This window comes from Rhinolophus ferrumequinum, chromosome 7 (genome assembly GCF_004115265.2).
Source record: "Rhinolophus ferrumequinum isolate MPI-CBG mRhiFer1 chromosome 7, mRhiFer1_v1.p, whole genome shotgun sequence".
Classification (NCBI taxonomy): Eukaryota; Metazoa; Chordata; class Mammalia; order Chiroptera; family Rhinolophidae; genus Rhinolophus; species Rhinolophus ferrumequinum.
Genome location: NC_046290.1, coordinates 688,963 through 704,973, shown reverse-complemented (window position 1 = coordinate 704,973; position 16,011 = coordinate 688,963). Strand labels below are relative to the sequence as shown.

Below are 16,011 nucleotides of genomic sequence, written 5' to 3'. Positions count from 1 at the left end.
ACAAAGACACCAAGTCTGTAAAACGAGGCGCTCGTCGGGTGCCATGAACTGACTGTATGAGCCCCAGCCAGTCTCTCTCTCTGTACCCCTGGGTGGGGCAGTGTGCTCCTGGGAGAGTCATCAGCACTTCCCTAATCCAGGGTCGGAAGGCTGTGGGGACAGAAGGAGGTGGGGTCCCACGGAAGCCATCAGCGTCCGGCAGGTGGAGGCCAGAGCAGGGTGGGGTGTCTGGGCATGCTGGTATGGACAGGTGGTCATGGCCCCAGGGGAGGGCTGTACGCCGCCTCCCACTCTGTCTTCAGAGGTTTCTGCCGATCGTGGCGTCCAGGTGACCAGTGGGCAGTGGAAGAGCACTCTAGACGCGCCGAGGGCTTTGGGGTTTCTCAGCCAGGCTTTGGGGCTGAGGTCCGTGGTCACCGTTGGATGGGACGTACAGGGCGAGGGGAGAGTGCGGTGTGGCATCTACATGTGACAGACAGATGTGGCGCCGGGACCCCACCTCCACTCGGGTCTCCCATCCCTGCCTGGAGAATTCTCAGAAAGTCCAGCTTAACTAAAACTTGTAGATGTTTCCATGGAATGTGCAGGTGACCAGTTCATTGAAATAAACACCCCGAGTGCCAAGTCACTGGCTGAGGTTGGTGTTGCCTCGCAGGAAATAACCCTTTCTGTGACAGCAGGAGAGCTGACACCGGCCATCACTGAGTGTCACCCAGTGGAGGTCATCCAGGGCTTTCTCAGTCCCCAGCATCGTCAGTACACATGGACTGTCCTCCACCCCACTGACCAAGGCTGAGTTACCCTATAACTTGTCTTTTCCAACATCTGGCTAAAAATTCACACAGTTAATGCCTTCTTAAAAAAACACAAAGGGTGTTTCTGCCTTAAATTATGCCAAGTTGAGGTTTATTTAACTGTCATCTATTTGTGGCAGCCAGAAGCAATGATTAAACAGGTTAGCAGTCATTAATCCAGACCACTGCCAAGACTGGGGAAACTGCCGCTGGCGGATGGCAGGGCCCAGGACTGGCCAGGCTTTCCCAGGTCAGCGGCCGAGGGGCTTGTGTCCTCTTGCAGATGGGTCTGCTCCTCGTGGGGTCAGATGCCTGACACAACCAGCAGGAGTTCCTAGGTCTAGGGCTCAACAGCAAGGGGGAAGGCTGGGGGCAGCGGGACTGGTCCAAGGAGCCAGCACAACAAAATGCTCCCCTCTCCACAGGACGAGCACAGCAGGTGTGGCCTTCCTGCTGTAGCTTCTGACTGCTCCCCCGGAGGGCACGGCAAGATCCGAGCACATGACGCAGCACAGCAAGGGGGCGGCCAGCCCCCAGGTGGCAGGCGTGTGCTGTGGGTAACACGCATATGTACATGCATACACATGCACGTACACGTACATTCTGTACACGTGTACACACACACACATGAGCATAACACATGTACACACATGTATACACCACACGGCACATGTATACACATGCATATGCATTTATAAATACACATACCCACACCTGTGTATATATACACATAGACATGTGTACACAGACATGCATGTATACACAGGTGTACACGTATGCCTATATGCATGTGCACACGAGCACATGTACGCACATGTGCAAGCACACAGTATACACAATTCACTCGTGTGTACACATACATGCATATATAACTTACATGTATATATAACTTATGCATGCAGACATATGTATATATGCACACACATATGCACACATGCACATGCTCACACAACATATACATGTGCACGCCCATATATATACACACATGCACACTTGCACATGCATATACATACTCACCCACATGCACACTCACACACATTCACACATGCATATACACACCCACGTGCACAATCCCCCACGCTCACACATGTCAGTGCACACTTGTACACGTACTCCAGTATACACACACTCACGTGTCATGCACACATGCTCTCACATGTACACACTCACCCCATGCACACTCACGCTCATGCTTGTGTATATACATGCACACGAGCAGCCGTGGGCAGGGCTGCTCAGTACTTCAGGTCCCCGTTCACGGAGGCTGTGGACAGCGTGCTGACCAGCCCCTGCTCTGGCCTCTGGAGGCGGTTCCTGATGAACTTGTAGATAGCGAAGCAGGGGATGGTGAGGCAGGGCACCCCAGCCACGACGACCACCACGGCGTATGCCCAGTCTGGGTACGAGACCTTGTGGGATTTGGGAAATTCCTCCTGGGGAGAGAGTGGTCGCAGGCTCAACAGACACAAAGGCCGCCAGCGGGGTCTCTGTCAGGGGGCACGATGCCCCTTTCTGCCTGGATGCTCACCTCCTGGCCTTGGGGGGCGGGGAGGGAGAGCCGAGGGCCCCCGCCCCACACACTCCTCCAGGGGGCACGACCCGCCCTCCCCACGCGGCCCCGCGCACTCACATAGGCAGGGTCCCAGACGCTGTACATGAGCTTCTGGTTGACCTGGACCACGAAGAAGAACAGGAAGATGACCAGCATGAGCAGGGGGCTGACCGCTCTCCACGTGACTTGCCAGAAGAGGTTGGGCTTGTGGCCAATCATGAACTCGATGTCCTTATTGAACCTGGAGGCAGAGGCCAGAAGGGCGCGGTCACCGGTGGGAACGCAGGCCTTTCATCCCACCAAGGCGGACGGTGGGCCACCTTTCCGCCTCGGACAGTCGCCGCCCCGCAACACGGCACGCTGGCTCTCCGTCATCTCAGTGGTACCGTCCTTCTGGACAAAGACGCGCCTTTGGGAAGGCTCGTGGCCACAGCACAAGCCTCTGGAAGCCTCGCCCCTCAGCCCCAGCCCTGCGCTCCGACCTGGGAGCAGACAGGGGTCAGCAGCCCCGACCTTGGAGGCCCCACCACGTCCTGTCATCCTGTACCAGACTCTCTTCTGCACAAATGAGTTTACTGTTTGCAGAAATCAGAACGGAGTGGTCAGAATGTAAACATGAGCTGTCCAGGACCGCTGACGAGCCCAGAGGACACTTCGGGAAAAGTAGAGATGCCCAGGCTTTGTACCCAGCAAATCCTGGGAGCGCAGTGATGAGTGTCTTCTGCTCGGGGCCACTCCTGGCTCTCCGCCTCCCACTCATGTGACCTCCTTGAGGCAGCGTTACATGGGAACCCCAGTAGCAAGTGTCCCGTTCACAGATGGACCTGCACTCATTAGGACGGTCACATCTGCTTCACACCCACCACCAGGCACAGGGCAACATCTGCTGGTGTCATGGCCGGGGGGGGGTCTGCCTACAGCTGCCACCTCAGCTGTTCACGCTGTGTGGCCCTTGCAAACGTGTGTCTTGGTGACACGGAACAGGGCGGGTGAGGGCGCGGGCATGTCTCATGGTAACGGGCACTAGCGTTATTCCTGAGGTCGTGGCACGTCCAGCTCCTGCCAAGGACCCGAGCTCCTGCCGTTTTCAGGACCCCCATCTTGACAACGGGCAATGCCCTGCGAGTTTGGCCGAGGGGACGCTGAAAAGGGTCCCCCCACCCCATCCTCATCTGAGTCTCTGGTTGCAGGGCCGTTCGCCCCTTAGAAAAGCCCAGCACGTCCCCTCCACAGGGCTCCCCGGCTATGGACCCATGCTGACAAAAAGCACCCAGCTCCCCCCTGCCCACAGCTCACACCCCCACCCGCCACTCCTGGCCCTCGCCGCTCCTGCCCCCTCCCCAGCCCAGGGTGCTCCTGGGCCTCGTGCTCACGTCTGGTCCCTGTCTGTCCGCCCCGTCTGAGGGCCTCTTGGTGTACGAGCGCTTCACGTGTTCGCACTGACACTGTCCTTCTAGTTCACTACTCTTTTGACTCTGCTTATGACACTTTGGCTATAAATATTTTTAAATCATGCGATCAGATCAGAGGTGGCTGCATTTTCACTTGTGGTGCTGATTTTGTTCTCCTGCCCTGAGACTGTGCAGTCTTCTTATGTCTGAGCTTAATCTGTATGCTGGATCTGGAACCATCTAGAAGCTGGAGGGGGAGCATTTGGGGTGCTCTGGATGGGCATCCTTCCAGGATCCATCTTTTCTCCACAGCGTCCATCCAGGCGCCCGACCCGCACCCACCCCACGCCGTCCAAACAAGGGAAATACTCCCAACCGCCTACGTCAGCGCACCTGTCCTCCACCCGGGCCCGGACATGGCACGGCTAATCCAAGCGTGGCAGTTTCCCGGAACAGCTGGAGCCAGCTGCATGCCCCGGTCTCCCTCCCACCTGGGCCTCACCCTCCCTCTTACCTGTCCACACCGTACACGTAGACCACAGCAAACATCTCACAGAAGGCAATGACGAGCAGGGGGATGGAGCCGGCATAGTTGTCCAGCAGGGAGAGCCAGTACTGGCCAGAGTTCAACGTGAAGATGAAGGCAATGAAGTAGCACACCAAGCAGATGAGGCCTGCGAACGGGCAGAGGGGAGCTGTCGTGGACCGAGCTCCGGGCGATGCCTCCACCAGGGCCCCTGATGCCCGTCCTCGCCGCCTGCCCACCCGGCCGCGCCCACCTACCTGTGAGCAGCTCCTTGGGCCACTTTTTGGGGATGACTTTGAGGTCCTGCAGGGGCACAACCACACCCTCCATGTTCCCAAACATGGAGGACAGGCCCAGGCAAAAGAGCATGATGAAGAAGAGCACGGCCCACAGCGGAGACACCGGCATCTTGGTGATGGCCTCCGTGAAGACGATGAACGCCAGCCCGGTGCCCTCCACACCCTGCACAGCAAGCACACGCGTCAGCCACGCACAGCACACGCTGCCAGGGCTCCCGGCCTCGGTCGGCTCGCACATGTCATGCCCACACCTTCAGGTGTCTGGCTCATTTGAGTCATTTTGCGAAATAACCAGATCTTGTCTTTGAGACCAAACTGTATTTTTAAAAGCTGAACTGTTTTACAGTCACACAGTCCAGCAGCACAAGCTGCTCAGACCCCCAGACGATTCCTGAGTTGTACCCACATGGCCAGGCTCAGAGCGCTAAGTGACTTCAGTGGGGTCAGAGTGAGTCCCCTTGGTGGCTGCCCTGGACATGCGGCTCGTTAGTGGGTTAGAGCGGGCCATAGGGCAGGCGTGTGACAGACGGGCTCACAGGACATAAGCCCCAGGGCTGACCCCGGGCCACTTTATCCAGCCCACAAGGGTCAGTGACCTCTAGCACCAGGTCCCCTCCTAGTGGCCAGTGTTCCCTTCTGGAGAGGAAGTCTGAGGGGAAGTGGTCGCCCGCTTTGACCTGGGAGGTTGGGGCTCCATAGAAGTCAGGGGCCCCAAGGCCATGTCACAGCATTTACAAAACTGTCCACCCCTTCCACTCACAGACTGAGCGCCGTGGAGGCCCGTGGGGACTTGAAGAGGACATGTGAAAAACAGCGGGGCCCACATAGGAATGGCCGCCTCACAAAGGATTGAGGGGCTGACCACACAACACCTTAGGAATCTAAAGTGGTGAGGCCGAGGGAGGGCAGCACAGGCCACCAAGGGCATGGCCCTCTTGTCATGAAATCTCTAGAGAAGGCACAACCATGGGGACAGGAGCAGCTGAGTAGTGGCCTGGGGGGCCGGGAGGCGGGGCCTGACTGCTGCTGGAAACTTCTGGGTGCTGCACAGAATTGCTCACTTATGACCCTCGGCAAACTGCCCTGAACAAGGAACTGCTTGTACCTCGATACGAAAGGGATTCGACTGCACATCCTGTGTGTCAGCCACCTGCCCTTCCAATCTGCACGGCGGTGGGAAGATGGTGCTCAGAGGACCCTTCGATGGCCTCTCTGAACCTCGCTCCTGGGGTGGCTGCGTTATTATGGCCACTGGAAAAACGGCGTCAGGCCCTAGACCACTTAACATGCCCCAAATACTGGATGGCTCCCAATAAGGAAATTGCACAACTTCAATTAGTAAATGCTGGTCTGTCAAGCGCCGTGGTTTGTAAGCGTCACTAACCCTTAGAGCTGGTGTTCAAAAGCATTCATGCCTCAGACAATGAGGTGTAGGTTACGTGTTCCTTGCCACTGTGACAATGCCGCACGTCAGCCAGCCTGACATGAAGTGTGCCACCAGGTCCCAAGTCATGTCAAAAGTACAGTTACAATGACTCTGACTTTTTCACGGAAGGAATGATGTTAACAGTGGACCTCGGGGTGTCCTCGTGTGTTTGACATGAGGCCATGGAGGAGGCCAGGCTGGTGACAGCCCCCGTCCCCGCCTGGCCTTCACTTGGGGTCTGGACGTGGGGTGTTGTGGCCAGGTAGATGCTGGTACCCCAGCCCGGGCGCCCAAGACCCCAAGGGGCATGAGGGTGAGAAGCGGGCAGGCCTGCGGGGGAGGGGACAGGCCTGTGGGAACCGGGCTCCCGGGCAGCTCGGTACCCCAATGGTGTCTTCCCTCCCTGCCTGTGCCGCCCCGGAGGGACTCACCTCCGACAGGAAGGAGGTCATGTCACAGGTCTGGAACGTGAGCTTCGCATAGGCCGCGGGGTCGGTGGCATTGCACCACTGCTGCATTTCCACGAAGTTCTCTTGGGTGACGTTGCCCTCGGGCAGGTCGAACCCATTGATGAGCGTCAGGATATTCCTGGAAAGACAGCGAGGCTGATGCCCTGGGCCCAGGCCCGGTAGGCTCCTCAGAGGTGGCTGTGAGCCGGGACGGGACTCACTTGCTGAAGCAGTCATCGAAGCGCTCGGTGGCACGGAAGCCGATGATGGAGTAGACCACGGTGGCTGCGTACACGGACGTGAAGCCATTGATGATGGACACGATTATCGCATCCATCTCACAATTGTTGCTGCGGACAAACACAGCTTCAGGTCACCACAGGCCAGGGACGCTGTGTCCACCAGCCTGGCCGAGTCAGCACAGGCCTGAGCCTGGGCTGCTGGGGTGCAGGCAGCCCACCTGTCCTTCCCGACTGGCACCCAGCAAGAGATGACCAGAGAGCTGTCCCCAAGCCCTGTGCCCACAGTCAGTGGTCCTCATTCCTGCCCTTCTCACCACTTCACAATGTCAGCTGTGCTCCTACCTGGGGTCCGGGAGACCCCCCCAAAACTCTGTGGACCCCTAGAGCAGCCTTCAACCCCCAGAGGTGGGCTGGGAGTGCCCTGTGTGCACATTTGCTTGGCCGGCAGCCGCTCCGGGCCCAGTGAGCGAGTCCTCAGCCTCAGCTGGCCAGGTCCCCACCCTACCTGCCTATGCCCCTCCCCTGCCCCGCTGTACGTCCTTCTGGCCCCCTGAGGGGCCTGTCTCCTCCCAGCTGAGGGTTCCCTGCCTTCCCCTGGAGCTCAAAGGCTTCCCCAGCTCAGCGTGTCCAGAACACAATCCCTGATGTCCCCAACCCGGCCCGGCAGCTCTCCCACCCGCCCCACTATTAAAGCTAACACCACCCTTCCAGATGCTTCCAGCAGAAGCTCAGTCCCCTAGCCCTTGAGGAAACTCAAATCAAATCACAGCAGACTCCATATGCCACCCACCAGGATGGCCAGAATCAAAAAAGTCAGATAGCAACAAGTGTCCCGAGGATGAGGAGAAATCAGCTCCACCCTCTTAGACCGTCCCCCATGGCCAGCAGCCAGAGGGGCATCTGACTCGGCCCTCCATGTCCTGGACCCGCCCACCCTGACCGAGGAGCCCGCCCGGCCCCATCCCCTCGTCTCACGCTTAGTCCACTTGTTTGTGTCTCAGCCAGGCCACAGCCACAGGCCCCAGGAGGACATCATCACGCGGCAGGCAGGGCACACAGTAGGTGCTCCATAATGTTTGCAGAGATGAACCAACACCAACTGCGTTCCTCTGAAGGCCCCTGGGGGCCCTTTCCATGTGGGTGTTGGTCTGGGTGGATCGTGGGGCCTGGGCGTCTGGGGTCCTGGATTCCGAGGGGTAGCCGGGGAGGGGGGTGGGGGGCGAGGGGGCGCACCAGAGCCCCCCATCGCCAGGACCAAGGTACCTCGCATGTAAAAACCGCCCAGACCCTAAGTCGGCCTCAGCCCAGGACCCCTGCCCGCACTCACTGGACGGAGTTGTAGCTGGAAAAGGAGATGAGACCCCCAAAAGCCAGTGAGAAGGAGTAGAAGACCTGGGCCCCCGCGTCCAGCCAGGTCACTGGGTTGGCCAGCTCCGTGACCTGTGACAGAACACAGACCCTCAGCCATGCGCCCCAAGGACAAGGGACTGGTCCAAGGGAGAGATGAGAGCTGATGGCTGGGTGGTCAGGCAAGACAACAGCTCCTGAAGGTGGCAGCTGATGACACGGAGGCGGCTGCCCTCAGGCCACATGCAGCCCCTGTAGGCCCCGCATGCATGCGTCCAGGGGCCCTGGGACTGGCCAGGGCTGGGCTTGGGCAGGGAAGCTGACACCTGGGGGTAGACGGCGGGAGACTCACATTGGGTGTGAAGAGGAAGACGATCCCGTTGGTGGCTCCCTTGAGTGTCAGGCCTCGGATGAGGAAGATGGTCAGGACGACATAAGGCAGCGTGGACGTGATGTACACGGCCTGGGGACAGGGCAGGAGTGAGACGAAGGGGGAGACGGGGCTCACGAGGCGCCAGGGCTGGTCACGCAGCTTCCCCGGCAGGGAGAGGCAGCTCCCCCCGTTTCCCCCTGTTGTGTTTGTAACGATGGTTAGTCAGCTGCCTCCATTAGGCAACGATTGTGGACCGGTCCAGCACGCAGCTTTCTAATCGCATGTTTGAGAGCCCGCACCAAGGCCCTGGAGCCGAGCTGGGGGGCAGCAGAGGCCCTTCCCAGACAGATGGCACATGGGACCGTGACCCTGTGAGCTGATGACGGGGCAGCCAGCTCAGGGCCCAGACGCGCACCTACGACCCTCGAGCCCCTGCAGCCTGGCCCGCACCTTGCCAGTGGTCTCTATGCCGCGGATGACACACACGTACAGGACGCTCCAAGCGCACGTCAGGCAGAGCAGGACCCACCACTGCACGGAGCCCGAGTTGCTGATGGCGTCAGAGATGTTGAGGGTCTCCCGGTACCAGAAGTAGTCCACTGGCGTGCTGAGGGTGCACTCCTCCACGTAGCCTGCGGGGCAGCTCTCACATGTCAGTCTGGGCCACAGAGAATGGGGACCAAGGAGGGGACAGAGGGCACAGCCGCAGGAAACAGGGGCCATGCTCCCGACTCACTGACACCAGGGACATAGTGCACACGTACGTGCACATGGGCACACACAGGCACAGACATGTATGTGCACAGCCACACAGATGAACCTGCACACCCACGTGCACACACCTAGACACGTGTGCGTGTACACGGCACACACATGTACACACCCCACACACACCCTGCACTGGCCGTTCCTTGCTTGGTGGACCCACGCTGGCCGATCAGGCAGTTTACGTCCTGAGGCTGAGCTGAGCTCACGTCCTATGCCCCCCACGGCCCCAGGCACAGGGTGTGCTCCCCACTGTCCCTCCCTGGGGAAGTCCCAGAATGACCCAGTGGTGAGGGGTGGGTGACTGCAGAGAAGGAGAACCCGGGGAATTCGGTGGGGAGGACAGTGGGGGCCAGGCCACCACCCTGGGTGACGTCGGGGAGCTGCCCACAGCCCGCTTCCCAGAGGGTCGCTCCCACCTTTCCTTCCTCCCGCCCTCAGCTACCACCGTTCCTCCTGAGGCAGAAGCACCTGTCTTAGGGCTTTTCTCTGGCGTGATTGTTTTTTTCTTTTTTAATTCCCTATTGCCTTAAATGTGCTCTGGTTTTTCCAACCTGAGCCACAACCATCTGCATCTGGGGACATCAGAGAGCGACTAAGAACTCCCAGTGTGCGTCTCAGAGGTGCGGTGGCGCCCACACAACCAGCTGTCCCGCCCCCCCACCCGTCCCAGGGCTCACCCGTCCGGTTGGCATTGAGTGGACACTCGCTCCATGGCAAGGGGTCCTGGAAGGAGTTGAAGAAGTACCACATGACCCAGGCGATGATCGTGTTGTAGTAGAGACCCACCATGAAGGACACAAACATGGACGCGATGCCTGGGGGGAACGACACAGCGACACAGCGGTGGGGGCTGTGGGGGACCGCAGGGCAGGGCGGCACTGGGGGTACCGCTGGGGGCGGACTGGGGGAGCGGGTGGACGGAGGGTCCTACACAGCAGGAGGGTGATCCCTCAGGCGCTCACTGAGCCCTGCAATGAGCAGCAATGGGGGGACGCCGTTCTCCCCATGTCTACACCCGCCCAGGCTCTGGCATCCATCGGGGGACAGCCTCGGCTGCCCAGCTGGTCCCTGGACGCCAAGAGTAGCCCCAGCCTGGACCCTGCCACTGCCACTTCCCTGATATTCCAAGGAAGGGTTTGCAGAAGGCTGGGGGCAGTGAGCCCCCCCGGAAACAGAGGCAGGAGAGAAGGAAGGAGCACGCTGCTGCCCACAGCCGACGCTGGCAGGGTCCCACCGCGTGGGCCCAGGTACATACCTACGCCCTTCAGGGTTGGGTGGATGGAGCTCCAGACGCCCACGCTGCCTTTGCGCAGCCGCTGCCCGATGGCAAACTCCAGGTAGAGCAAGGGGACGCCCTCCAAGACCAGCAGGATGAGGAAAGGGATCATGAACGCTCCTGGCAGGGAGAAGGCAGCAGGGCGTCACGCAGCCGCAGCCACACAGCAGAAGGCCCCCTCTGGGGACACAAGTGCTGGGAGAAAGTACCTAAAGAACTCTGTCACAAATACAAACTTAGGACACCGTCACTGACACGCCGCCACCACCCGTGACGGCCATCGCCACTGTTTTATGGGGGACATTTTGTGCTGCTGAGGACCGCGGTCAGTTTGTCTGCTGTCCTCCCAAGACCAAGCGTGCTTCTGGGGATTAGGGAGGGTGTCCACGCTCTGGGCACAGGCTGTGGAGACTTCCCTGTGGGCTTGAAATCCAGCCGGGAAGGCAGGCACAGCACTGGACTCTTCACTCACAGGGGATGGTGAACTCAAGGTGACAATGACACGAAAAGCAAGCAGCTGGATCCCCTGGGGAGGGCGAGTGGGGAGCTGCCCTGCATCGAGGGTCCAGCTGGGGCTGCAGGCTCACGGGCAGGGACCAACAGGGGTCACGGCGTCAGGGAGGGTAGAGTAAAAACAAGGAAAGATTTGCCTCTAATGTTTTCTCAGGAGCTTGATGTGAAAATCTTTGGGGCAAAACTACCAAGAAGAAAACAAATCTGTGGTTCCCAAATGTCCTTGTGTCCTGCCCCTGCCCCCGTGATGTCACTTTTACCCACAGGTCCCACTGCCCATCCATCTCCATCAGGAAACTCCTCTTCATGCTTGAAAACCCCGCTTGGATAGCCGCTACTCCAGGAAGCCTCTGCTGCCTGTGCTCCTGGCAGCCTCCCTCTGACAAGGTCCTCCCGGGTAGGAGGCTGTGGCTGCCCTGGGTCCCCCGAGAGTCAGGCTGAGCTCTGAGCAGGCACCACAGCCAGTGATGAGACAGGGTGGGATGGTGGGGCCAGCACATGCCCACTGCACCCCCTAAAATGGGCCTGGACTCAGCGAGCCCTCCCGGGCCCCCACGTTGTGGGGCCATCCTGTGGGGCCAGTGGGGTCTGTGCGCTTGGCACCTGAAGCCCAGGGCAGCCCCTGGCATGGGACGTGCATTCATGCCTTGTTCTTTGCAAGGATGAGCAGGGTCTTAGCGTTTTTCTCTCTCAAGAAACCCAAGCAATGCCTTACTTTTCTGCCATGTCTGCTTTCTTGCTTTTCTTTATGAGTAGAGCCCCTGGGATATGACGCTTCCTTCTTCAAACCCCCGCTGCTTCTCACTGTGGGAAGTGCGGAGGGGTGGGGCACAGAGGAGGAGGCAGGGCTGCAGGCCCCCGCGAGGGGGGAGTGCCGCGTACCTGGCAGGTGGGCAAGGTGGGTGCCTGACAGGGCTGCCGTCTGCATGGGTGTGCTCGTGTGCGTTTGCACAGCGATGGACACACATGCAGACACAAGTGGACAGAACCCGCAGGACAATGATGCACTTGCATGGAAACGTAGCTCTCTTTCTTTTTCTCTGAGGATTCAGGAAACAAGGTGGGGAGGGGGCGGGCAGGAGGGCGAGTCTGAGCCTTCCGTCCGCAGTGTCTCCTGCGTGGGCCGTGTGTGGCACAGAGCAAAGGCTCCAGGAAGATGTGCTGACCATCTGGCTGTAGGGCCAGGACCCAGAGAAGAGTGCAGCGCCAGGGACCAGGCTGGGGAGGCCATGACAGCCCTGTGCTAAGGGGGCAGCGTGGTCCTTGGGGGGCGCTGCCTCCTGCGGCTCCCCCAGCCCGCACACCATCTCTCCTGCGTGTGCTGTGGCTGAGAAGTGGGGGTGAGATGGGGTGGAGGGGACGCCATGCGTCGGAGTGGCGACACTGGGCAGACTGTGAGGTGGGCACATACAGAGAGGTCCTGGGCACACGCGCCATGAACGCACTTTGCCAGGTGCTGGTCCAGAACTCTTGGCCGAGGACCGTCCAGTCACCAGAACCTGGGTGTTGTATGGCCGCCTCCCTGAGCGGGGAGAGTCCTACCTCGGCCTCGCCCCCTGGTTTTCAGGCTTTTGCACACAGCCCCCTTCCCTGTCTGTGAGCTGGACAGAAGGGCCTGGCGGTACAGCCTTCAGCTCACAACTCTGCAGCACCTTCCATTTCACAGGCGGGAGGGACACTGAACCCAGAAGGTGCACAGGTGAGAGGGCTGGGGCAGGACGTGGGCTCTGATCCCAACTCAGCTTCTGAAAGGCCCTTCTTCAGAAAAGGGCCCCGTGAGCCCACGTCCCCCCACACTCACGCAGGGGCCGTGTGTCCCTGAGTCCCTTTCTTGTTCCCTGAAGGCTGGATGTCTCTGCCACGCGCAGTCCAAATGGACCCCATCACAGGACACCTGTGCCCACGAGCAGTGTGTGCATGTCTCCTCTCGTGTGGCCCAGAGACAGATTCTGCCCGAGGTTCCTGCGCTCTGCTGTTTGCCAAAGGCAAACATACAAAAGCGAGGCAGGCAGAGGTGATGCAGGCAGAGGTGATGCACCCGGGGCCACCCCTGGTCACAAAGATGCCCCGCCGGAGACCCAGAATGTGACGTCTTCTTGTGACAGCACATTGCTCAATGGCACGCAACACGCAGGGGGTTTGTGTGTGCACACGCACCGCCAGCACCGCCACATCGAACACGGCAAAATGCTGCCGACAGCTCATCTGTCCTGGGCGCAAGGCTTCTCTGTAGTTCTCTCTACTTTTCTGCATTTTCTTCTTGTCACAGTACAAAGTTAAACACAAAGTAAGTGATGATTTGTCTTACTTTTCAAATCACCCAAAACGCCTGCAAATAATTGAAGGCAAATTAAATTTTCACCAAATCGGGGCTGGTCATCAGAGCCCTCAGATCCATCACTCTCTCTCCAAGTCACTCAGTCGCTCCCTCCCCCATCGTTGGGGCTGCAGGGGCTGGAAATGTCACTCCTGAAGAGTCACCTGCCATGTCTTTCCATTGTCCTCAGCAATTGTCTCCTGGGCTTGGAGCACCAGGTGCTCAGCTCTGATCAGAGCTGGAGAACAGTGAGAGGCCCTCCAGGTGGGAGGGAGCACATTGGAGGGGCAGGGGCGCCAGCTGGAGGTGGGGGAGGGCTTGGCGGCAGCCTCGCCTAGGAGTTAGGGCTGGACCTGTGCAGGTCGGCCCGGGCTCTGCTGTCCGTTCCTCAGGGCCCAGGGCTGATGTGGGGACCTCTCCCTTCATCAGTGTCTGGAGGCAGCATCCCCCCCCTGCCCTCAGCCTCACAGCAAGTGTGTGGCTGCACCCTGAAAGCCCCCATTTCCTGTGGGTGAACACATCTCAGCCCGAGGGCCCCCAGCTGTCTGGGAACTTTAGATCTCCGTTTTTGTTCTGGTCACTCGTGCTGAAGACTTCAAAGTGGATTTCAGTGAGGTCCTGGGCATCCCTCCCAACCCACCAGGGCCCAGTGGGGGGGGCAACGGTGGGGGAAGGGCTGGGCTGGGATATCCTCCCTTTTGCTCAACTGAGCTTCCCTTTGGAAGGAAGTAAATGCTGGCACCTGGCCCTAGAGAGGCCCTGATGGGGGTGGGGAAGGTGACCAGGACCTTCCAGAGGGAAGGGGCAGCCTGGCCTCAGCGATTGTCTGTTACTCTACTGCTGGGTGACCTCACTGGGCCCCTGGAGTCCCCTGCCCACCCCCACTGGCACAGAAGTGACTGCAGCTGAACAGAAGTGTGTTGAGACAGACCCTCCGAGCCATTCAGAAATTCGAGTCCTTAGCCATGGGGGTGTCACAAAGGTGACCCAGGGACGACCACGTCTGCTTTCTTACTTTTCTGTCACAAAGGTTGAAACTAACGCACATCCCTAGAGCCTTGGTCTTTTCAAAGGAGATTATTCCACAGCCCACAGAACCAAGAGCAAGCCTGACCCCAGGGCATCCAGCCAGCTCTGCGGCCTCTCCCAGACCCCCTCTCAAGGCTGAGAGGTTGGGGCGCAGAAGCCAAGAAGAGGTATGGGGGCTGAGGGGACTAGGGGTGTGCCCTTGGTGACACCTGGGAGGTGGTGAAGGGATAAGATCATGGGGACTGAGACCCAGCACCTGCCCCACAGTGGAGGCTCTGTGGCTGGGGGAGAGGGGGAGACCCCTGGGCTCCAGGCAAGGCTCCCAGAGGCCTCTGGAGGCAGCAGGACAGGCCGTGTCTGGTGGGGGATGTGACTTTCCCACCTCTGGTGTGTGCCCATCGGTCAACAGCCTGCCACCTGTCCCTCCGTGGATCAGCCACTCCTGGCCCAGCTCCGTCCTCTCTGCCTCAGGGTCCCGGGCCCCCTGTGTGGTTAGGACTGGTCCCTGCTCTTACTGCCCCTCATGCCAGCACCTTCCTCTCTCAGAGGAGGGCCCCTGCCCAGAGAAGCAGCCCTTCCCACTCTGTGCCGCCATGCCCTGATCACATCTGTCCTCGGGGAACAGGACAGGGCTCCTGGGTCCTGGAGCACCGTGGCCTCCCCGACACCCAGGCACTTGGACATGTGGGACTGGGCACTGGGTGACCAGGAGCGGAGTGACCATTGTCCAGCCCTGCCCTCGGGGGGCTCAAGTCGGCCGGCGAGGGCTGGAGGGCGCGAGCGAGTGCTGTCCTGCCCACAGCCCCTTGCCCTCCAAAGTGCTCCCCTCTGTGAGAGGGGTGCCTGGCCCTGGGGCCGGCATTCCTTTGCCCCGGCCCCTGCCCCCCGCCCCAGCCTACCTCCGCCGTGGCTCTGGCACAGGTAGGGGAAGCGCCATACATTGCCCAGGCCCACGCAGAAGCCCACGCAGGTGAGCATGTACTGCGCCTTGTTGTCCCACTTGGGCCGCGAGCTGGCCTCCTCCTTCTCAATGACGTCCAGCTCACTCAGGGACGGGATTCGGTTCTCCAAGCCCGGGTTGGGCAGCACGAGCCTCACCATGGTGGTGGTGGGGGGTCCTCTCAGCACAGCGGGCCTGGCACTGACGGGTGAGTGGACACAGCCGGAGCCCCAGCACTTTATAGGGAACCTTTGGCACCTCACCCCAAGCACCTGGGCTGAAAGGAAGTGTCAGCAGATCTGGAGGGCACAGACTGTTAATGCCTTATCTGCAGGCGCTGGCCGGCCCTCCCCCTGTGCAAACGCGACGTCATGGGCACAGGTAAGCCGCCCCCACCCCCAAGTGCACTCAGACAGCCAGGCTCCCAGGGAGGTGCGATGCGGGGCAAAATGGCCATGTGGAGGGCCCTGCCTGGCTCTGTAGGATGCTAGTCCCCGGGACTCTCACAGCCCCCTGCCCCCCCTCCAGCCACACGCACCCACCTGTAGGAGGGGGCCAGGAGGGGTCTCTCTTTCCAGCTCTCTGCCAACAGGCTGGGTGCTGGGGCACCCCTTCCCCCACCCCAGTCTAGGGACTCAAGTGGGAGCCCTGGGCCCAGGGAGCAGCCCACAGCCCTGTTCACACTTAGCTCAGAGCTACCTGGACCCCTCCCGGCCTGAGCTCTGGGCGCTGAATAGATCCTCGGAGAGCCTGGGTCCCGCCAGCACTG

At 60.0% G+C, this 16,011-nt stretch overlaps 1 protein-coding gene across 1 annotated transcript; it reads right to left on the bottom strand.

The window, feature by feature from the left end:
- Positions 1-1,436: 1,436 nt before the first annotated feature.
- SLC6A19 (solute carrier family 6 member 19) lies at positions 1,437-15,544 on the bottom strand. Its single transcript, XM_033111225.1, has 12 exons — positions 15,202-15,544; positions 10,423-10,563; positions 9,845-9,982; positions 8,850-9,031; positions 8,379-8,489; positions 8,007-8,119; positions 6,659-6,787; positions 6,420-6,576; positions 4,521-4,725; positions 4,252-4,411; positions 2,425-2,587; positions 1,437-2,227 (listed from the first exon to the last, which is right to left on the bottom strand). The coding sequence occupies exons 1-12, from the start codon at positions 15,401-15,403 to the stop codon at positions 2,030-2,032; spliced, it is 1,899 nt and encodes a 632-aa protein (XP_032967116.1). The 5' UTR covers positions 15,404-15,544; the 3' UTR covers positions 1,437-2,029.
- Positions 15,545-16,011: the final 467 nt, after the last annotated feature.